General features: G+C 37.6%; 1 protein-coding gene across 9 annotated transcripts in view; it reads right to left on the bottom strand.

Moving 5' to 3' along the window:
* The window catches only part of LOC132603024 (probable plastidic glucose transporter 2), a 35,604-nt gene extending 12,799 nt beyond the window's left edge, over positions 1–22,805 (bottom strand). The window contains exons 1-16 of one of the 9 annotated variants that reach the window (XR_009567955.1): positions 22,666–22,801; positions 22,247–22,463; positions 20,562–20,661; positions 20,139–20,250; positions 19,928–19,995; positions 19,717–19,849; positions 17,623–17,722; positions 17,423–17,535; positions 17,227–17,320; positions 11,986–12,139; positions 11,659–11,802; positions 11,463–11,536; positions 5,935–6,023; positions 5,174–5,288; positions 4,670–4,988; positions 1,494–1,732 (exon numbers count right to left, since the gene is read on the bottom strand). Coding sequence is in view for 6 of the 9 variants with exons in the window: in XM_060315876.1 (XP_060171859.1) it covers positions 4,806–4,988; positions 5,174–5,288; positions 5,935–6,023; positions 11,463–11,536; positions 11,659–11,802; positions 11,986–12,139; positions 17,227–17,320; positions 17,423–17,535; positions 17,623–17,722; positions 19,717–19,849; positions 19,928–19,995; positions 20,139–20,250; positions 20,562–20,661; positions 22,247–22,252 (1,485 nt within the window). In the remaining 3 variants the exon portion in view is untranslated. Of the gene's footprint in view, positions 1–1,221; positions 1,733–4,290; positions 4,508–4,582; positions 4,989–5,173; positions 5,289–5,934; positions 6,024–6,490; positions 11,212–11,385; positions 11,537–11,658; positions 11,803–11,985; positions 12,140–17,226; positions 17,321–17,422; positions 17,536–17,622; positions 17,723–19,716; positions 19,850–19,927; positions 19,996–20,138; positions 20,251–20,561; positions 20,662–22,246; positions 22,464–22,665 lie in introns of those variants that run through there. The other 8 variants (XR_009567954.1, XR_009567956.1, XM_060315876.1 and 5 more) reach the window with 8 other exon arrangements.
* Positions 22,806–23,583: the final 778 nt, after the last annotated feature.

Here is a 23,583-nt window from a genome sequence, read left to right as displayed (position 1 = left end):
AGTGATCATATGCATCCTTTTCTCTGAATCTTGTCAGCCTAAAAGTCTGTCAGTCCTTCTCTTTGGCTCGCCCTTATCCCCACCCTTCGACATGAGTGTCACCTCTACCATAGAGGTTCAGTATCTGTGCTGAGGTTTTCCACCCTATCGTACTACAGGAGTCCAACTCTGATATCATATTTTTCACATCCCAAGTTTATAGCTGACGTGTTGTTTTCCTTGGCCCAACAAAACTCACTTTTCTATTTCTTGGCTACCCCTAGCCCTAAAGCGTATGCATGTACCATGTGAGCTTATACACTCTCTTGTATAGCTATTCATTCTTCTCTCTTTTTGATATAGGATTTGCTTAAGATGTCACATATACTTCTTCTTCGAAAGTTTGCCAATTTCGAAGCCCGAGAATCCTTATTTTAACTCGTCCACGTCAGTCTAAGCCTATATCCCACTAGTGATTTTGTTGGTTTATCCTAGGCTCAAACTTAAAATGTGTTAAAAGGTTCTAAGGAGTGCTTCCTTATATACTTATCCCTTGTTTTATCGATGTGAATTTGTGTAGGGTATTATATTCACTTTTTTAAAGACTCAGCGTTCTTGTTGGAGTGTCTCCCATCATCATCTCAAAGTCAGTTAGATTCACCTTAATTCACTTGAATACTGAGGTTTTCCCCACCATTGCTCTAGGTTATACGCGAAGTGACTCTGATACTAAATTTGTTACAACTCAAGCTCATGACACATATTGTTCGCTTTGTCTCAACAAGCTTCATGAATTTGTCCCTTAGCCATCATCGAGCCCAAATGAGAATATATCGTGTGAACTTGAGATTAGTCTTATATAACACTTCACTCGTCTCTTTCTTTCTGATGTTGATTTGCGTAAGGTATCATATGCACCCGTTCGTCCGAAGTCTATTAGTCCTTCTCTTTGGCCCATCCTCATCAACCCGCCATCGATCATGGGTATCACAACTCCTTGTTTGAAATATAAGGTACGGTTGAACCTGATTTTTACCTGCTCCATCCGCCACTTGTTAGGGCTTGCCTTAGTCTTCTTGATTGGAGGCACAAACTTGAAAGTAAATCATTATAGTATTTATTAGTAATTGAGTGTTCATAGAACAAAAGGTCTTGCCCCAGAAATGAGAAATTTGGATTTTTAAGTCACCTTCTCTTTATTAATTGTTAAGAATGAAAACGAAGCTTATCTTTGACCATAAAACCACTTATTCAAATACAATAGGTTTCATCAATCGATATATTGTGAGCTGCCTACTAAATGCTAACAATAGTTAATTAGTTAAGTATATCTCTGCGTCTTCATTCTTCTCAGCAAATTTCCTTTCTTGATTGTAGATTTGTAGTCAAGTCAACTATCAATTTCAAAATAATACGTTCCTTAACAAATGTAACCATATGATATTGCCAGCAGTAGTCATAGGGAGAAAAGTCCTACTTCTCCAGACATTGCTAGCTAAAGTCCTGAACCATACCTCATGGAAGCACACGTTTTGGGGCAGATAAATTGATCAGGTCGAGCAGCTAAAAAAATCGTTGTTGTACACTAGTTGGTCAGTGGGGATAACAGAGTGTTCCGTTGGTGTCCTCAGTCTTGGTGCAACCTTACTTAATCAGGGGATCAAACTGAACAACTTCTGTGTAGAAACCAGGGAATCCGTCTCAATCAACCTGAATGAGTCTATAATCCTCCTCCCATAAACTAGTGGTTTGGCTAAAATTAAGTAATTAGAAAAAATGATCAGGCAAGTTTTATCTCTTTGAACTAGATTGAAAAAGCATAACGTAAAATGTAACAGATACAATACTTATATTGAGAATGAAATTAAACAAAGCTTATAATAATCAAGCTGCTATCCGGTATATCATGAAAGAACCAAACATATTGAGGTTGACTGTCATTTTATTCGTGAGAAGGCTTAGCAGAACTTATATATATACAACCTTTAGTCTTCTTGGTTTAACAAACACTAAATCTCATATATGAAATTCTAGCAATTAAAAACACACAAAGTAAATTCTCATTTCTCGTAGGTACACCAAATCCTTATTGTAACAACATTATTGTTATATCATATAGGCGCCAGGGACGCCATATCAGCGAGAGTCCTTACTGTAATAATTTTTGCTGCACAATATTAGGAGCTGCAAAGAGAACACAACCCAAACTATATCCTATTTAACGCTATTTGCAGACCATCCCGCCTGCTGGGTAAAGCTACTACTGCCAGAAACAGTTGCATGAAGACTTGAATCGAGAAAGGCCATAAATAGTCCCTTATCTATGGGAGTAGGTCTAAAATGGTCCCTTAACTATACACTTACCGGTTTTAGTCCTTTAACTATTCAAAAACTTATCAAATTTGGTCTCCGTCTATTTTTTATACAAACAGCGTACAAACCCATAAACCTCTGTGAGATTAATGTTAAACCATTCCTCAAACTTGTCTCTCTCTCTCCCCCCTTCTTTTCCCTCAAGTTCATTCTTTAACCTCAACTTTTTTCCTCAAGTTCTCTCTCGCTTTTCGTAATCGACGGACTGCATCAGTTAAAACCGACAGAAAACCGACGGAGTCCGTTGGTTTTGTAAAAAAAAAAAAAAAAAAAACCGACGGACTCCCGTCGATTTTTTTTTTTTTTTGTTGAAAATTAAACAATGAAATGTAGGAACTTGGAATAGAACCCGAGTATGTTTCTTGGCATTAAAGGGATTTACCACTAGGCCACTGATATTCTTTGTTCATACACTTACATTGATTTAATTTATACTATTGTTTTTGCTCTAAAAACCGACGGAGTTCGACGATTTTTTTTATAAAAAAGTGTTTTTTTTAAAAAAACCGACGGACTCCATCGGTTTATTTTAGAAAATAATATAAAAAATAATTATATTTTTCGCGCATTTTTGCGCAATCCGTCTGTTTTTGCCAGTTTTTTAGTAGTGTTTGAGAAGAATGGTTACACAAATTGTATGCCTGAGTTTGTCTTTTCGAATTTCAGAGACTCGAGAGTGACACCAGTGCCAGAATGCTTTTTTTGTTTTTTTACAAGAGGAACTTGAGGAAAAAGAAGCGAGGAGAGAGAGAGAGAGAGAGAGAGAGAGAGGTTTGAGGAATGGTTTAACATTAATCTCACGGAGGTTTATGGGTTTGTACGCTGTTTGTATAAAAAATAGACGGAGACCAAATTTGATAAGTTTTTGAATAGTTAAAGGACTAAAACCGGTAAGTGTATAGTTAAGGGACCATTTTAGACCTACTCCCATAGTTAAAGGACTATTTATGGCCTTTTCTCGACTTGAATCCATTAGGAGGATGATTACTCTATTTATTTTCCTCTAGGAACTTGACCCTCTAGATTAACTCGATAGCTGCAATGCACAACCAACAAGAAGGATCTTAATAAGTTCGATTAAAAAACTACTCATTTTTTTGTTTTTTTTAATAAATATAAAGTTTGGTAGACATAATGGTTTCAATTCAATATCTCATTTTCAATTGAGAAAACTGGTTTTAGTCTTCGAAAACTTGGGGAATTGTGTTCCTGATAGGTGGTCTGAAAAAGTATGTGAACACTAAGAAAAGTAGGAATAGCTGAGTGCCGGACACAGACTAAGAAAAAGTTAACGTTGCAGCTTATACAAGGCCAATGAAACCAGGAGTCCATAGATTCACTGTATAAAGCAGGAAAGAGCCCGTAGATTGCCAGCATAAACATGGTGGTGAGAATAAGTAGAAATGTTTGTTGATTTTTGTATTGGTTTATTCTTCCCCTGCACTTTGGAAGAAGAATTCCCGAAAACTGGCTACAAGCGTAAAATTCAGGGGACTGAATATGTTCACCTTTTTAAAAAAGAATGCAAATAAAAAAACACAATAGGCTGAATACATATGCAACCATTTAAACTTGCCCGATCTTTTCATTTAGACACTTGAAAGCCATGTGAAAACTCCAAAGACCAACGTGACTCCTCCGTAGGTTCATCCTTTGCGAAAGAATAAATCTTGGCTAGAATTTTTACAAGAAATTACTTATATTGCCTTTTAGTATATGTAAGAATTATATCATTACGGTTTTGCTTAGAATTCTCAGTATTTATGATGCTTGGAAGTTTAGAATAATCAACGAAATAGTTAATTATTTCATATAGCTTCTACAACTTTTCCCAAATTGAAAGGTCTGAGTCAGGTTTGAGCTGTCTTCTCAAGATTTTTGGTCAACTATTTAAGTTGAAATTGAGTTCGTGAGTTATGGTTTTCTTTTGAAGCACCGTTTAGATTTTAATTGCCGAACTTCATTCTTGTATATCATCCAACGACCAGTTTAAACAGGGGTCTCTAATATCAAAGTTACAAAAAAATTGCAGCGGATTATGGTGGAAAAACATATCTGAGCTTTTTTGGGTATGTTCTGGTGGAGAAGTGAGAAGCGAGTCTGGCACCAGTGATGGAACTGGCTGTGGGCCGTGAAATTTTTCCGGCAAGGTAATCTATCAAGAAAGACCAGAGGAAAAAAAAAAGGAAAGCAAAAAAAGAAAAAATGAGATACTAAACGTGCACAAAGGGAGCGTAAAACACACATTTTGCCATATCAGCAAAATGTGTTCAATTGGTACACTTTTGGAAGAGTTTATGTGGTCAATGGGTCGTACCTTTAGTTCAGCTCTAAATAGAAAAATCAGACAACTTTAAGTGGCCGCATATGCATTCAGCCACAAATGAACTATCTGGTACTTGATCAATTGTCGCTCCGACAACATCTAAAAGCTTATTTAGTTTCCAAAAACTTTATTCTTGTGGAAGAAGCGCGATCTCAATTTCTTGAAGTGACTTCCCCTTTGTTTCCATCACATTCCTCTTCACAAATACCACGGCCATCACACAAAAGGTGCCAAATATGGAGTATAATAGTTGTGGCCCAAGTTGGTCGAGCAAACGCAAGAACATCAGTCCAACAAAAAAGTTAAGCACCTAAAGAAAGCACAGAGTCAATTAAGAAAAGCAGTTGTAGAGATTTGTGTGCTCTCATTTTTCTTTCCACTCCTCATTTCCCTAACTCAGCAATATAAATCGAATAATGGCATAATATATCAGCTGAACAGAGGTCTGATTCCGGTTGTAAATAGAAAAATGGAGAATTTGACAAGACTAATTACCCAGTGAATTGACATACAAAATGCCATAGCTTTAGCCCTAATCCGACTGGGAAATATTTCTGGGAGGAGGAGACTAGGAACTGGACTAGCTCCAACAGCAAATGTCAAGACAAACCTGCATAAGGAAGTCTCAAAAGCATCATGTTCAGTATTTTAATAGATGTTGTCATTACTGAATTTGACACACACACACACACACAGAAAGAGAGAGAGAGAGAGAGAGACAGACTAAACAACTTACTTGCCCATTCTTGAACAGGTAAAAATGGAAAAGAGTGACTGAGCTTAATTTTCATATTACCAGTCCTATTCTAACCCCCCCCCCCCCCCGCCCCACCCCCCCCCCCCCCCCCCCCCCCCCAAAAAAAAAGGAAAAACCAAAAAGCGCCCCCAGGTGAAGAAAAGAAGAAAATGAAAAGAAGCCTACATGTAATGTTGTAAGTAAAGCCTACAGGTAATATATGCTGCTGCTCATCCGTTGGGTCCTTAGTAAGGAGTGAAGGGTACAAACTTGTGCATCCAGGTGAAAACATGACACAAGATTATCAAGATTCAAACAACTAAGGGTGCAATCGTGTTTTAGTTCACATGTACTCTACTCTTAGAAGTTGATGTATTGAGTTTATCTTTTGGAACTGGAAGATGTAGGTGCTAATAAGAAATGTTCTATCAAAGTACCAATTTCACCGTAGATACTCTTACATATTCTAGCACTGGACATTAGCCTGAACAAAACGATTTTATGTCAAAGGACTACTCACAGCAGCATGCCACCAACAGAGAAGTAAAAAGCTCCATAATTTGATGCAACTCCACTTGAAGCAAACACTTGAAGGGCCATGGCTAAAGCCTGATTTATTCAACGCCCCAAACATGCCAAATTTCAGATATAAATATCCAACTATCTCAAATAGGGTAAAGAAACAAAAAGAGATGTCTTTATCACCAAATTTGCCAATATAAGGCATCTGTGAACAAGAAAAAGGGGGAGAACTAAATAGAATAACAATAATTCAAGCAGTGCCGAACTATGGTCCAGAAAATCAATTCATATATTGAGCCACATAGGTTCTCTTTTTCTTCTGCTCAAGTAACTGAATGTATTAACAAAAGTAGCACCCCGGAGTACCCTATTACTAGAAAATACAATAATTGGTCACTAGTTAGAACTAGGATTGCGCCACATTAGCTCATTTTCGCCCTTTTTATATCCTTCCAACAAACAATCAACTGCACCTACCGCAAAGAACTCAAAAATTGGAAGATTCATCTCAATGCATATTTTCCTTGAGCTTATTGCATTTTTTAGGGAAGAAGTTGCTTTCCAAGTATTAATGATCTCAGTCAAGCAGGTATACAATAAGTAAGTGTTGACAAACCTGAGTCTATTAAGATTGGATCAGATTCTGATTTGATTCTGATATGTTTTTGATATGATCAGATTCTACATCATAATTAGACAGATTCTTATCTGGTTTAGTTTCCATTATTATAGATTCTTGTTTCGTTAATTGTATATTTCCTAGTTAGGCTTCAGTTTTGTGTATAAATACCTCTATAATTGGTTGTATAGACACACTTGAGAACTAATAAAATCTCTCTTCTCGAAGTCTTCATGGTATCAGAGCTCATGCCTTTTTAGGAGATAGAGTTTCCTCTCTCCCGCACTATTGAGCCGCTGTAAAGTTTCTCTCTGATTTTCCTTTTGTTTTCCACTGTTCTAGCTTTTTTCTTGCCACCATGTCAGAAACTAATTCACACCTACGGATTAGCCCTGTGAAACTTGATGGTAGTGCCATTTACCTTGCTTGGTCTAGATCCAGTTTATTATTTATCAAAGCTAGAAAGTTACAGGGTACATTAATGGGGATAAGAAAAAATCAGCTTTCTCTGATCCCACATACAACCAGTGGGACTCAGAGAATTCGCTTGTCATGTCATGGCTGATCAACTTTATGCAACCCCAGATTACCAGACAATATATATTGCTAGACACTGCTGAAAAAATATGGAATGCAACTAAGCTCACCTACTCACACATGGAAAATGATGCTCAGATCTTTAAGATCTGTAACAAAGTCCATGGCACAAAGCAAGGTGAGATGTCAATTTCTCATTATTTTTCTGAATTGAGTGGTTTGTGGCAAGAGCTAGATTATTATCAAGACTTCCAAGCAGATTGTACTAAGGATGCAGTAAAGTTCCAAAAACTGGTTGAAAAGGAGCGGATCTACGATTTCTTGCCCGGATCTACGATTTTTTGCCCGGTTTAAACCACGAATTTGACTAGATAAGGGTTCAAGTACTTGGTAAAACCCCTTTTCCTTCTCTTGAGGAAGCCTATTCCTATTTCTTGCAGGAAGAAAGCAGGAGGAGTGCTATGCTCTACACAACATGAATAGAGAAGTCTGGGTTGACGACTAGTCATTACACAACATCAATTGAGAAGTCTGGATTGAACGCTAGTGATTCTCGTGAGCACATAAAGGCTACCAATTATGATAAAGATCAATTACCTTGTGATTATTGTGAGAAGCCACGCCATACCAAGGAAACTTACTGGAAGTTACATGATCGACCCTCTAGAGGTCGTGGAGGAAAACGAGTCAACTCAATGAGAGCTCAAGCAAATTTGTCAGAGACAGTAGAGTCATCTAAGGAGACAACCTCTCGTGAATTTTTCTCTCCTAGTGAACTCAAGCATCTCAAGTCCTTTTTGTCGCAACTTGACTCTTCCTCAGGTGCAACATCTAATTTGGTGAAGTCAGGTACTGCTTTTACTGCTCATCTTAATTCATGGATTATTGATTTTGGTGCGAATTTCATGGATTATTGATTCTGGTGCGAATAGACACATGACAGGCTCCTCTAAAGAACCTCTTAACTACACTCCATGTCTAAAAACAGACAATGTTAGAATAGCCGATGGTTCTTTTTCCCCGATAGCTGGAACAAGTTCTGTTTTTTGTGCTCCAAATATTAAGTTATCTTCTGTACTTCATGTCCCTCAGTTTCCAGTTAACCTTTTATCAGTCAGCGCCACCACCAAAGCTTTAAACTGCAAAGTTGAGTTTTTTCCTGATTATTGTGTCTTTCAGGATCTTCAAACAGGGAAGAGGATTGGCAATGATAGAGTGCATGATGGCTTATATATGTTGGAGAGGAATCAAAGTGATGTTCTATGTCAAGGCTTTTTTTTTTGGAGAAAATAAGAATGCCAATCAAGAAATTATACGGTAGCATAGGCGGTTGGGGCATCCATTCTTTTTTATCTTAGAAAAATTATATCCTAGTTTGTTTTCTAGGATTCAGGTTGATTCTTTGTTTTGTGACGCTTGTGAGTATGCCAAACATACTAGAAACTCTTATCCGTCAAGTAATAGTAATAATAAAAGCACAATTCCTTTTATGACTATCCATTCTGATGTTTGGGGGCCTACTCAGACAGCCTCTGTGTACGGTAGTCGATGAATGACTTGGGTTTACCTGATAAAGGCAAAAAGTGATGTATTTTCTTGCTTTCAATCTTTTCATAAGATGGTTCGCACTCAGTTTGAAACTAAGATAAAAATTTTGAGAACTGATAATTGCATCGAATACATGGATAGTCGATTTGGTACTTATTTGGAGTCTAACAGGATCATCCACCAAACTAGTTGTCCTTACACTAGTAAAAAAAATGGAGTGGCTGAACGAAAAAATAGACATTTTTGGAAGTTGCTAGATCCCTCATGTTCACTATGAATCTCCCAAAACCTTACTTAGCATCTTCTTATCTTCTCAATAGAATGCCTCTCAAAACACTCAATTTTAAGAGTCCTTCAAAGATTTTACGAGGGAATAGTGTCTATACTATTCCTCCAAAGGTGTTTGGATGTGTTTGTTTTGTTCATAGTAGGAATGCAGGAAAACTAGATCCAAGGGCCCTTAAATGTGTGTTTGTTGGGTATTCTCCAACACATAAAGGTTATCGATGTTACTATCCTCCATCAAGGAAGTATTTTGTAAGAATGGATGTTACTTTTAGAGAATCTGAACCTTACTTCAATGGAACCCAATCACCTCCTCAGGGGTAGAGTAATGAAAGAGAAGAGGTGATACTTAATTTTGGATCTCTTGATGACATTACTCCAGGTGAGAGTTCCATTAGAGAGTGTTTAGGAGGAAACTGTAAGAAGTACTGCTCCGGGGAGACTACTGTTCACAAAGAGACTATTGGACGTCTGGACAAACCTGATTTGATGAGATATTCAAGGAGAAACAGGAGACAAGAAGCCATCATGCAATGCAACCTACTCCCTGCCAAGGGTCCTCCTCTTATGGTAAGTCAACTTTAATTTCTGATTCTTCTGCTGCTTTAGATAGACATATTGCTCAAAGAAAAGGGGTCAGATCCTGTGCCAAACATCTTATTTCTAACTTTATGTCCGATGATTCCTTGTCCCTTTCCTATAGAGCCTTTGCCTTGTCATTTCCTCTGTGTCTATTCCACAGGATTGGAGGGAAGCTTTCAAGGATCCCAAGTGGAAAGAAGCTATGTTTGAAGAAATGAAGGATCTAGCAAAAAATAAGACTTGGGAATTAGTTGTTCCTCCACCAGATAAACAGTTGGTTGGTGGGCTGCAAGTGGGTGTTCACTATGAAACATAAAGCCAATGGTTCGATTGAGAGGTTCAAGGCCAGATTGGTAGCTAAGGGATTCACTCAAACATGTGGAGTGGACTACCAAGAGACATTTGCTCCTGTCGCCAAGATGAACACAATCAGAATCTTGTTATCTTGTGCAATCAACCTTGACTAGGAATTGCAGCAGTTTGATGTAAAAAATGCATTCTTACACAGTGAATTGGAAGAAGAAGTGTATATGGAGATTCCTCCTGGATTTGACAATGAAACAAGTCAAGGAAAGGTATGTAGATTGAAGAAATCTTTATACGGGCTAAAACAGTCTCCCAGAGCATGGTTCGACAGATTCAGCAAAGCCATGTTTTCTTTTGGTTATCAACAAAGCAATGCTGATCATACTCTCTTTATAAGACCCGGTAAGATCACTCTTTTAATAGTTTATGTTGATGATATAGTGATGACAGGTGATGACAAAGAAGAGATGGGTCGGTTAAAGAAGTTTTTGGCTCACAAGTTTTATATCAAGGATCTAGGGAAGCTGCAATATTTCTTGGGAATTGAAGTGGCTAGATCAGGAAAAGGAATCTTCATTTCTGAGGAAATATATTCTAGATCTCTTGGAAGAAACTGGTATGTTGGGTTGTAAACCAGGAGGATCACCAATTGAGAGTAACCACCAGTTACAAGCAGGGATAGGAGAGTCGGTTGATAAACAAAGATATCAGAGATTGGTTGGAAGACTCATTTATCTTTCACACGCTAGACTTGACTTAGCATATGCAGTTAGCATGGTAAGCCAGTTCATGCATGATCCTCGTGAGTCTCACATGCAGGCTGTCTAATGCATTCTGCGATATTTGAAATCTGCTCTTGGAAAAGGTCTTCTTTTCGCCAAACATGGTCACCTCCATATAGAAGCTTTTACAGATGCTGATTGGGCTGGATCTCTAGATGATAGGAGGTCTACTGGTTATTGCACACTTGTGGGAGGGAACTTAGTCACTTGGAGAAGCAAAAAGCAAACTGTAGTTGCTAGATCAAGTGTTGAAGCAGAGTATAGAGCTATGGCTCAGGGTTTCTGTGAACTTCTATGGCTGCGAAAGCTACTAGAAGAACTGAAAATGTCTGGAGATAATAAATTATCCTTGTACTGTGACAACAAGAGAGCCATCAGTATAGCCCATAATCCAGTACAACATGATCGGATAAAACACATTGAAATTGATCGACACTTCATCAAGGAAAAGTTGACTGATGATACCTTGAGCCTGTTCCATGTGACATCCAGCAAGCAGCTAGCTGATGTTTTCACTGAAGGGCTTAGCAGTTGAACTTTTCACAACTTAGTTTGCAAGTTGAGCATGTGTGATATCTATGCACCAACTTGAGGGGGAGTGTTGACAAATCTGATTCTATTAAGATTGGATCAGATTCTGATCTAATTCTGATATGTTTTTGATATGATCAGATTCTAAATCATAATTAAACAGATTCTTATCTGGTTTAGTTTCCATTATTAAAGAGATTTTATCTTGTTTCCTTAATTGTATATTTCCTAGTTAGGCTTCCGTTTTGTGTATAAATACCTCTGTAATTGGTTGTATAGAAACACTTGAGAATTGATAAAATCTCTCTTCTTAAAGTCTTCAGTAAGGTATGTTACCATTCCAAAGAAACTCCAATGAAGGAGGACTTTCCTTCCTAATTTGTCCATCAGAAGCAAGGCCACAACTGACCCTGGAAAAACACGGACAGGAGCAGAAAGTTAGCTGCAAACTTCGAAGATGAAACCATTAGACCAAATTGGAGAAACTTAAGTATACAGGGGATGATAGAAGAGGATGCTCACTAGTCTGTACCTGTCAAGTTTGCAATCCCAACAAAAACATTTGCCAGGTTCGAGGATACTCCCGCACGTCTAAATACAGTTGAAGAGAAATAAAACACAACATTTATTCCTGATAGTTGTTGTAAAGCAAATAGGGTTGCCCCAATAAAAACAACTGCAAAAGGAATAGGTAAATGATAATGGACTTGGAAAATTAAAAATGGATTAAATAAATGAAGAAGATTCTACTGTGGCAGTATTAGAGATGCCAAAACTTCACTAATGCAAGAATAACTACCAACTCCAGGATTGTAAATAAGCAAACTGTAGAACTAAACCAGAAATTCATTTTCTTTACCTCTAGAATGCCGACCATAGAGCAATTCAGAGATCTTAACGCTTTCACTCTCATCCCCTCTATCCGACTTTGAAAGCTCCACCATTGCACTCTTAACGTGAGAGCTTCCTAGAAGCCTCTCAAACTGGACTTCAGCGTCGGCAAATCTTCCTTGCTGCAGACAGCAGAAAATTAAGCAACTAACTTAATTGATTAGCATGATAAAGCCAATTGAGCCTTGTTATACTGGGAGGTATCATCCCTTTTCTTATGGTATATTAGTGAATCAGTCAGTCTCTGGGAGAAAATTGCTGTGAAAAATCCCAGGGTAAAATAGATATAAACAGAAAACCTATATTCCAAAACCATCTCAATAAGTTACTGCATTCATTGACCTACAGAGTAGAAATTTATACTTTCAAGTAAGCTACGTAGCCTTGTACCTGGGATTCAAAAACAATATTCCAAAACCAATAATGGTTTCATCTAATAAATATTTGAGCTCCCTCTGCAGAATAGTTTTATTCTTCTGTTCCCTTCCCTCGCACCTGCTCTATATATCTGGGGATAGGGGTTGGTAGGAAATAGAGATAACTTTAAGTATGATGTAACACCTCGTACCTTCGGGCTAAGGTTTGACTCGTAAGATAATAATATAATGGAACCAAGATGGGATGTAGAAAGTGTTCTTGAAAACTAATCAAGTCTATTACATCCCATATCTTAGAATAAAGGTTAAGACTCGTATCGTTAGAGTTTCAGAGGAAATTTGAAGGTTTGAACGTTTTGCAAAAGGGGCTGAGGGGCCTACTTCGGGAAACCAAAACACCTTGATTCGTTGGGAATTTGGAAAATGTTCCTTAATGAAAGTTGTATTACATAGAAATACCTTTCCATGCATATAAGGATCAGGCCAATCGGAGTCCGGATCAAGGAGATATGATCGTCTCAAAATGGCTAATAGAGAGGTACTCAGATTCGATAGAATCGGCTAAGTTTTCGGTAGGTCAGCCTTCCAGCCCAATTCAGTGAAAAATCTGTAAGAATTTGAGAAAATTTAAGACATAAAAGTTGTAGCCCTTTGAAATACCTTTCCAACGGTATATTATGGAGGTCAACCGGATATCTTTACAAAAAGTTATGGTCGTTTTACTGAGAGAAAGTCAGGCTCGCCAAAATCCTAGCCTTGGCCTCACTTTACTGGTTTGTGGCACCCCAGATGGCCTAGCGCGTCTAAATTCTCGCGAAGCAAGGCCCGGGGAAGTAAGTCAAGATGGATGTCCGACTCATGATTTTATATGTTTTGTGCTTATGTTCCTGTGGCTAATGTTTTAAACCATCTCGTAACTTGTCACAAAGGATGCCCTTTCTTTCACTAAGTACATATGTACTGTTTATGATCAAGGTGACTTACCACCCATGTCTTAGGTCCTTGACTAACGAAGTGTTCATGTAAATGACATGTTGCTTATGTCCCTATTCCCCATGTCATGCTATTCGCGTAATTACATTTCATGTCATATTAATCACGTTTCCACGTACGCATGCTCCAAGTTACGTCCTTCATGTTCAATGTACCCATGTCCCGCCTATACTCTAAAATTCCTTTCCTCTACGATCCTTTATGATCCGCTCACGATAAGGGGATTGATGAACAAAAAGTAAGATAATCTAAGGTATTCACATCTAAGTTTTAGAGCGAACAAGAGTTTCTTTCCTGTACCCTATGGTGCTTATTTTTGGGAGTACTCTACTCAGATTTGACGTACTCATGATATGCCATGCTCGCGTTTCACACCATATGTTGGGATCCTATTTCTATTTTATGACTCATGTCGAACTCATTTGCACCAATTTGCAATTTTATTCAAGGCTTAAGTCTTACTCTTATCTCATATGTCTACCGTGGTTACATACGAACGTCTATGATCAAGCCTCTAAGTGTTCAGATCCCACCCGCGCTCAGTATTCAACCCTCACGTTGTAACAATCATGTTTCTGACATTCAGATCCCATGTTATGATACCCATGTTTACACGTATTCGAATCTCATGGCAGTTTAGCACTTATGTATTCATGTCAGCCGCTATTCATGTATTTATGTCCCACGTCATGCTCCTCATGCCCAGGTAATCATGTCATGTTCGTGCTTATTTTCCAGTACTCATGACATTTGTGCCTACGAATTACCTTCCAAACCTCATGTATAGTAATCATGTAATCATTCAGCCAATATCCATGTGTTTAGGCCAGCTCAGTATTCATGTTAGCCACATTCAAGATTCAGTAATTACGATATAACACACCATGCGTATTAAGATACCCTGTTAGGTTGTGTTGGTATGTTGGTACTTTAGTTAGCTGGCAGGCTTTTGAGAAATGTCATGAGAGTCCGAATTACGAAGGAAGTCCTGCCATAATTTTTGTAAATTCCAGAGTTAGTAGTAATTCTTAACCACTATTCATAAATCGACGACAAATGTTTCACGATTCTCGTTCATGTAGGTACTACTCATTTTCATGTTCCCATGTACATGTTTCGATGTAATCACGTATTCAGTTCTCATGATCCATGACCATGTTCCCACTTAATCATGTCGAGCTCTTATGTTTCAAGTCATGTTTCATCACGTTCATGTATTCATGCCATGTCCAGCCTAAATTCCAATCCTGATCTATCATTCGAGGACGAATGATCCCAAGGGAGAGATATTGTAACACCTCGTACCTTTGGGCTAAGGTTTGACTCGTAAGATGATATTATAATAGAACCAAGATGGAGGGTGTAGAAAGTGTTCTTGAAAACTAATCAAGTCTATTACATCCCATATCTTAGAATAAAGGTTAGACTCGTATCGTTAGAGTTTCAGAGGAAATTTGAAGGTTTGAACGTTTTGAGAAAGTGGCGAGGGGCCTACTTCGGGAAACCATAACACCTTGATTCGTTGAGAATTTGGAGAAGGTTCCTTAATGAAAGTTGTAGTACATAGAAATACCTTTCCATGCATATAAGGATCAGGCCAATTGGAGTCCGTATCAAGGAGATATGATCGTCTCAAATGGCTAATAGAGGGGTGCTCAGATTCGATAGAATCGGCTAAGTTTTCGGTAGGTCTGCCTTCCATCCCAATTCAGTGAAAATCTGTTTAGAACTTGAGGAAACTTAAAACATGAAAGTTGTAGCCTTTTGAAATACCTTTCCAACGGTATATTAGAGAGGTCAACTGGACATCTCTACAAGAAGTTATGGCCGTTTTACTGAGAGAAAATCAGGCTTGCCAAAATCCTCGCCTTGGCCTCACTTTACTGGTTTGTGGCACCCCCAGATGGCCTGGCGCGTCTAAATTCTCGCAAAGCAAGGCCTGGGGATGAGCCAGGACTTATATAAATACAACACTTAGCTTCTAAAAATCAGTTTTTCACATTCTTCAAGCCCTAGTATGAAGTTCTTCTCTCCCTACCATTAGAATACACCAAGGTAAGTCTATTCCAACCATTCCAAGTGAATTCTAACATGTGTTGCCATAATCTAACAATGAAATCATTGCTCTTAACATAGGGTTTTCAAAAAAACCCACTTAAAGGACTCAAGACTTAAACCGTGAAACTCTTCTTTCAAAATCAGATTGTTAATACAAGTTTGGAGCATTACCAGGTATGTAGGGTTACTATCTACGTGTGGGAACATATCTTCCATAAAGTGTGAATTTATACAAAAACTAGGGTTTTTAACTATGTTCATGATAACCCTAGGTCTATGTACTATGCTATACTAAGTATTGAAGTATTATTAATCCATTATTGAGTTCTTGATATTTCATTATGATTATTGAGAATCTGTCCATAATTCATGAAAACCCATACTTTGCATTCCATGGGGTTCTTACATACAAGTTATAATTTATTATGTTTATTTTCAAGAAAATACTCTATATGCTTTACACGCGTTCATGCAAGAATACTATGAGGTGATATCCATGTACATGCAAGTTATGATTTATGAAAACCATGGGCTCAGGTGTCACTTATTTTCCATGTTCATGTTTTAAGGAGTTGCACAGATTACCGAGAAGGTTTCAAGCAGCCTGAAACTACGTTAGCCACCGTAGGATGAGGATCGCTCCGCCTATGTTTAGGACGATTCCTTAATAATGATTGGATCCTTTCATGTTATATTTATATCTCATATCCCTGACAAGGTATGGGAGCTTTGTTGGTAGGGTGCAAGTACTAGAACCATGTTGTCAGTTATATTTATGCTCTCCCTACTAATAATGTTTTACTCATGTTATATCCATATGTATTCATGTGCATGACCAGGCTTCAGTTTCAGTTTCAGTTTTTATGATGTTATTTCCACGTCACATGTTATTTCATTCAGTTGCTTTACATACCAGTACATTCAATGTGCTAACGTCCCTTTTTATTGCCGGGGGCCTGCATTTCACGATGCATGTACGGATTTACAGGACGACGCATCTGCTCAGTAGGATTTGCTCGTATCAACCTATTGGTGAGCCCCATCTCCTTCGAGGTTTAGTCAGTCATTTACCCTATAGTAGTTATGCATTAAAGGTATGCTGGGGGCCTTGTCCCAGCAAGTATGATTTTCATTTCAGACTCATGATAGAGATTTCATAGACTAGACTAGTCAGTTATGTCATGTCAGATATTCAGAATCGTATAGCCATCTTTTGCTCATTCATGTTATTTCCGCACTCATGTTTAAACAAGTATTTCTATTAAGTATTATGACTTGTTATGTTTTATAAAGGCTCATCATGCATTTACGTTATATTCCGCTTATGATATGCCTCGTAATGATTCAGCAAGCCATGTGGTTCGCTCGGCACATGTAGTAAGGCACCGAGTGCCGTGTTTCGCCCAGGCCATGTTCGGGGCGTGACATATGACCATACAGGTGAGTTCACTTGTTGGATTTGTACATCTAGAATATAAATTAGCTTAAACCTTATGAAAAGAGCAATGGAGAGGAACAAAAAGGTAAAAAGGCAAGTTGTGATGCAACCATTTATGAGCAAGGTAGCATAATTATAAGAAAGCAAATGAAATGGGACTTGAGAAGCTATGGGACAGCCAACAGAATTTTCAGCGCCAAAGTAATTCACTTATTAGATTTATACATCTACATATGGATTAGCTTAGAGACCCTAGCAACTATCGCAACCTAGAAATGAGTCAAGAGGCTGCACGTAGAGAGTAATCATCTTAAAAGTGCAAGAGACGCATAAATTAGAATACCTTGTATAGCCAATGAGGAGATTCAGCACAAAACATCACAGCAATTGCAAGTATTGCAGCCGGAATAGTAGACACCCAAAAGCATACACGCCACCTGTACGTATTAGAACACATAATGAGCTCAAATACAACTTCATTCCTACTAAAAACAAGTCACCTACAGAAGTTTTCCCACAAGATATACTATTTGTCTTACCAACCCACTATATTCTTGACGGGGATCCCTATAACAAGAGCTGCCATCAGCCCAAGACATGTTGCTATTTGAATTAAACTCCCGTAAGTACCCCTCACATGAGCAGGAGAAACCTGCATTAATATCAAGAGTTTTAACAGAATTTGAGAAGGTATGAAATAACTAAAAGCATCATACCCTAAAGCTGATAGTAGCTTTACCTCTGCTACGTAAAGAGAAGCAACAGGAGGACCCACGCCCAATCCTAATCCCACTAAAAATCTTCCTGTAAGCATGCTTGCTTGAGTTTTGGCTGTAGCACTGGAAAATGCATGTGTCAGTACCAGTGCAAATCTGTAACTATTAGTGGGACTAGCAAAGCATCTTTTCGAAATCCTAAGTCAAGATCACCAGGACTCAGAAACTTACATAAAAGCATTTTCAAACAGAAGGAAAATGACCAACAGAAAAAGAGAAGAAAATCCAATTCCCAAGCAAGGGGTGCTGGAGTAACTCTAAGTGATTTAAGTCCTTCCAGAGCGTTATTAAAAGTTCTAATCTCACAAATGCACGGTATCCAGTCTAAAAGAACTCTCCCTCGTAAGCAAACCAGCACTAAACTATGTATATAGTATTATATGACATAATTTTTAATTACCAGAAAAAGCATACTGTGTGTTGCGAAGAGGAAAAATAATTTAAAGAGGAGAGAAAGAAAGCAAGATGATTTGATTTGAGGGCAGGGGAGAAGAAAGAACATGAGTTCACTTGAGATGTCAAAAAGCAACATTAAGTTATTCAATTTCCCCCCCCCCAAAAAAAAAAAAAAAAGTTCATACATTCAACCAACACCTCCACCAGCCTCTTTCAAGTGAACTGCAAAGGCTTCCACAGAGTACTTCATAATGATCACTACCTGGCATAAACATACCATCTGATTGACAATATACACTAAGACACCAGAAGGTAAATGCACATAACTGAACAAACTACAAAGCAAAATTTCTTATGTAAGAGGAATAAACCCTTCTCCAAGTATTATCCTCAATGGGCTATGTACATGTTTTTGAAGTCACTACTGTAAGCTTTAGTGTCTACCACATGCAAGCAGTACTGGCTTCGGGTGCAAGAAGGTTAGAAGAAGTAGACATTTGTCGTAACCCAGAAGACCTGACTGCCAAAATGAAGAGTTGAGGCATAGAGTGTTCAATCAACAAGAAATAAGCAATTAGAACTTCAGTTACCCAGATTGACAGCGAGAAACTTACTCATGAAACTTGATGAACAAAAGAAAAATGGCCAGAAATTGCACTATTACAATAGACCCAACCATGACCACGGGTCTTTTTGGGACATCTCTTTATCTTTTTATATTCATCAAATGGAGATATAGTTTCTTCCCAACGGCACTCTTTTGAAAAGTTAATGTTGTCATGTATTCTTTTTTTTTTTTTTCCTTTTCTAAGCATTTGGGCAGTCCTTTCAGGATATGGCACAGTTTCAGCTTACCGAGGACATGACCTTAGATAGAAGGTTGTGGAGGACTCAGATTAGGATAGAAGGCTAGGTTGCTTATCCTTTCACCATAGTAGTTGCAGTTTTGCTCATTCGTTTATTGCCATTTGATTTCTGCTTATATTTGTTGGGCATTTGTACTTTGATTATCTTATTTATCTATGGTAGTTAATGCTCCTTTCTACCATGACTTTCTCGCTTTTGTCATTCCTCGTTTTCATATTGTTTTTTATATGCTTGGCCCTATCTGACCTTTTGTCTTGTTTTCCTCTCTTGAGCCGAGGGTCTTTCGGAAGCAGTCGCCCTACCTTTCAAGGTGGGGGTTAGGTCTGCGTACACTCTACCCTCCCCAGACCCCACATAGCGGGATTCTACTGGGCTTGTTGTTGTTGTTGTTGTTGGGCAGTCCTTTCAGAGAAATATCTCTCAGAACTAGAGTTCCTGCAGATTCCTTCTTAAGAAGATACCCAAGTAACTTTTACACAGACCTTGCCTAAATCATGGACCTCTTTCTTTTCATAAACTCTTCAGTGCACTGACTTTCTAATGAATCTTAATCGGGAACATTATCAGAAACAGCCTTCCATAGACGAAGAGCCTGTAAGACCTCTACAGCTTAATGCCAAAACGAGCATGGCAATTTCTCCTAAAACCTAGTAAGCAATTCAGCCATCTTTCTAAATTACAGGTAGAACACAAAAGAGATTGTATTAAGAAACACAACAAACTCGTTACTACAGAAAGAACCTCTAGTCCACCCAAACCATGGATATAAGCATTGGAGTAAATTTGGACTTTACCATAATGAAGCACCCATAAGCATAGGCAATGAGCACAACTGAAAGGCTCGACGAGGGCCAACTCCATCAGCAATCCAACCACTAATCAGGGATCCAGCAAAGGCAGCACCCAGAAGAGTACTCACCACCAGACCTTCATTCAGAGGAAAATATTAAACTTGTAATTCCAAGAAAAATGACAGATGTTCCAAAAGAATAGAATGTCAGGTACCTTCGGCCAATGTATCCCCGCTGAAGCCAAGATCAACTGAAATGCTTTCAAGTGGCTCATTCACCACCCTGCAGAGGAGACAGGAACAAGACAAATTTCTCTTAAATCAACGAGAAAATCTCTGAGAATAATCGCCAGAACTAACCAAAGAAAATACTCAATATTATAGAAAGAACATTGTAGAGAAAAGAGTATAATTTCCAGAACTTACCCAAGATGATAGCCAAACAGAAATGCAACTATTGTTGCCACAAGTACATGTGGACACGAATATTTCCAAGAAGGATTTGTCATCTCTTGCTCTACACCATTCTGAAGAAGATCTAAGTTGAAATGCAAGAATTCAAAACAACATTAGAAAAAGAATCATAATGAGAAAGAAAAATCATAAGAGATCCTTTTAGCTCTGCTTTTTTTTTTTTCCTTTCCATTTTAATTGGTTGTGCAAAGGAAATGCAGCCAGAATAGCATATATACAGATATACTATTAAAATTACAGTACTGTTTCTTGAAAAACGCACCCGGCAGATCCAAGGAACAGAATATTACCTAGTTGAATAATCCTCTTCTAATAGATTTCTAAAATTAGTGCACAATATAAGACGCAGTGCTAGTAACAAGAGAGTGGACACACCTGAATCGGCTTCGACATCAGAATTCATGGAATCCCTGGATGTCATGCGCTTATACATTGAGGATGAAGCACGCAAGTGTCCCCGCATACCACAACTGAGCTGTTAAAGAGAACCAAAATCACTCAGTGTCACATAATGGTAATCCAAAGCAATGGTGAGGGCTTGCTACCTTTATTAAGAAGCTGTTTTATATAACAATAAAAGAGATAAATCATTTTTAACTCCAGAGAATAAAACATTCCAAAAGACTAAAGGACAGGGGAATCACATCTAATGAAGTACAGAGAGATACATACCACTTGCAACTGAAAAAGCAAGTTTGGCATAAATTTAGTAAAAGGTTAAGAAATCAAAATTACAATTACCCTGATCAAAACAAACATCAGAATTACATTTAAGATACCAAGTGCTTATTTCGTTCACTGTCTGTGATGTAATGAGGAGGTATCTGAAAGACTCCAACCTTCATCCTATACTTGGATGGAGAAAAGTATTCTTGAGGTCAGTCATCCCAAAAATACTTTTTCCGAAATAGGAGACTATTTTAAACTGGTTAGGGGGGTTACTGATCCCAAAAAGAGAATTTGCACTACTATCGCCTTAACACTGATTACCAAGCAGGAATGAAACCTTCTTTCTAGGCTAAATATTTCCTAAAGGCCAAACATATATTTTCGATAACCTTTTTCAAACTGGGATAATGGGCCCGCCCCTCTACCCTTCTCCACTTAAATACCATCCTTTTGTCCAGGCCAGGGTTCGAATTCATGACGTGCGCCTAAGGCTAAACATATATCATACACCAAATTGTTACTATTCTTCTTGTTTTCTGTTAGTATTTGATTTTTATTGTGTTAGACAAAATATTATTCTGCTTAGAATTTCACTAACAACATCTTTCAACTACTACCACCACCACCACCACCACCACCACCGCCACCACGCCAAACATGGAATAGAACTAGTCCAAACTCCTGTACTCCTATGGGATTTCTCATCCAACCTGCTCGAACCAAATATGTGCTATGACTGATAGGGCAGAGATAAACAGCTTAAATATAACTACTAATTAAATTAAGCAGCATTCCATATCCTCTTTCTCAACGTCCAAACAGGATAAAATCCCCCAGAAATCCTAAAATCTGGTATTTAAACAAAAACAAAGTACTAATAAGTACATCAATTACTGTCGATATTCAAACTCTACTGTAAGCAGGCATCATGCTAGATTTCTCATCACCAAAGCTCAAGCATGCTTATATAATTCTAAACATCAGAATACACTATAATCATATTCAACTTACACAAGAAAAAAAAAAATACAGTACTCCCTCCATCACAACTCACGTGGCATCTTTCGAATTTCGAGATTCAAACAAGCCTTCTTTTGACCATAACTTTTTCATATATCTTTTAAATATTTTAAATTATCAATTATTATGATATAATTTTCCTTTTCATGTAGTTTTCAAATATATAAATTTTATTTCAAAACACTTAAAAATCTCTTGCCCGAATTCCCATCAACATTAAACTGTTTGACGTGGCACATAAATTGATACAGAGTAGTATATAAGCATAAAAAGAAAAGTGTAATTGATACAGAGTAGTATATAAGCATAAAAAGAAAAGTGTAAGGAATTCGTGAACATTCAATATAAACAGTTTATCCAACGATTTATACCTTCATTTACCTTTCTCTTACTATCCGATCATCCAACGATGAGAGAAAAAATATCCAATCAAAGTAAAAGCAACCGCTAGAAGAGTCCTCGTTTCACTGAAACTTCTGGAATAACTCTATCTTTAGATGCAATTATAGAAAAAGAATCAGTGATCTGTGGTTGCTGCTAATATACGCCTGCTGTGATTGTTGAAGACGACACTGCACTTTTCATTCACTGGGCACGACATTTAAGAGAAAATAAGACTTTTAAAACTTATAATTTAAAATAAACTTTAAAAATTTGTGTGATTATAAATTATTTATAAAGTAAATTTATTTTTAAATTAGAAAAAAGATTATTTATTTTGACATGAATTAAAAAAAATAAATTTAAATAAATTAAAACAGAGGGAGTATTATTTTGTCCATCTCTTTACCTTTTCTTTTGTCTTATTATTATTGTTTCTTCTTCTTTTTGGAGGAGCGTGATATTCTTTCTAAGTAGTAATAATAATCATGTTTTATTAAGAAAGTGAAATTGGAAGAATATTAATTAATGGCTGTTTTGTGCTTTTTCTAGAATTCAGGTCCGATCTCTGTGGTGTTCGAGAATGATGCCTCTGCCACGTGTTGTTGGTTAACATATCAACCGAATATAAGGATGGCACAGTCGTGTTGTATTGATCACTTCCCAATGTGGTGAGTGCTGACATATCTTTCCATTGTATGTAATTTGTGACTTGTGAAGAGACTAGCGGGATGTTGGCACGGGCCCAGTGTCTTAGTTTGCATTAGCTGCGATCAGAGTTGTAATGAGATGAATATAATTTTTCATTCTTAATTAATCAGGGTTCAGGATTTGAGCCCTATAAAAGGAAAAAAATTCGATGGGAAGCACTTTTCTTTAATAAGCCTTACATGAACTAATTCAAATTAGTCGGAACGTCAAAAGGGATAGTACCGGTCATAGGGTGGAAAATCCAAAAAAGAAAATGACTCCTATCTTTAACAAAAAACCACTCATTAGACATTTTACGTAATTTATACTATTTAAGTTACAAAATATGCACAGATTGTTCAAATACAAAAGGTTTCATGAATTGCTAAACTGTGAGCTATTGCTAAAACGCTAACAATATTTATATCTCCATCTCTAAATTCTTAGCAAATATTAGTTCCTTTCTTAATAGTAGTCAAAGTCAACTACCAATTTCAAAACAATACGTTCCTTAACAAAGGCAACCACAATATATTGCCTGCAATTACAGGGAGATATGTCCTACTTCTCCGCACAATGCTAGCTTTGCCGCCAAGTCAACCCCACACCAAACTTTCAAGTTCAAAATACAAAAAAA

Source organism: Lycium barbarum, chromosome 7 (assembly GCF_019175385.1).
Source record: "Lycium barbarum isolate Lr01 chromosome 7, ASM1917538v2, whole genome shotgun sequence".
NCBI lineage: Eukaryota > Viridiplantae > Streptophyta > Magnoliopsida > Solanales > Solanaceae > Lycium > Lycium barbarum.
The sequence above is the reverse complement of the archived record's forward strand: the minus strand, read 5'-3'. Positions and strand labels throughout refer to the sequence as shown.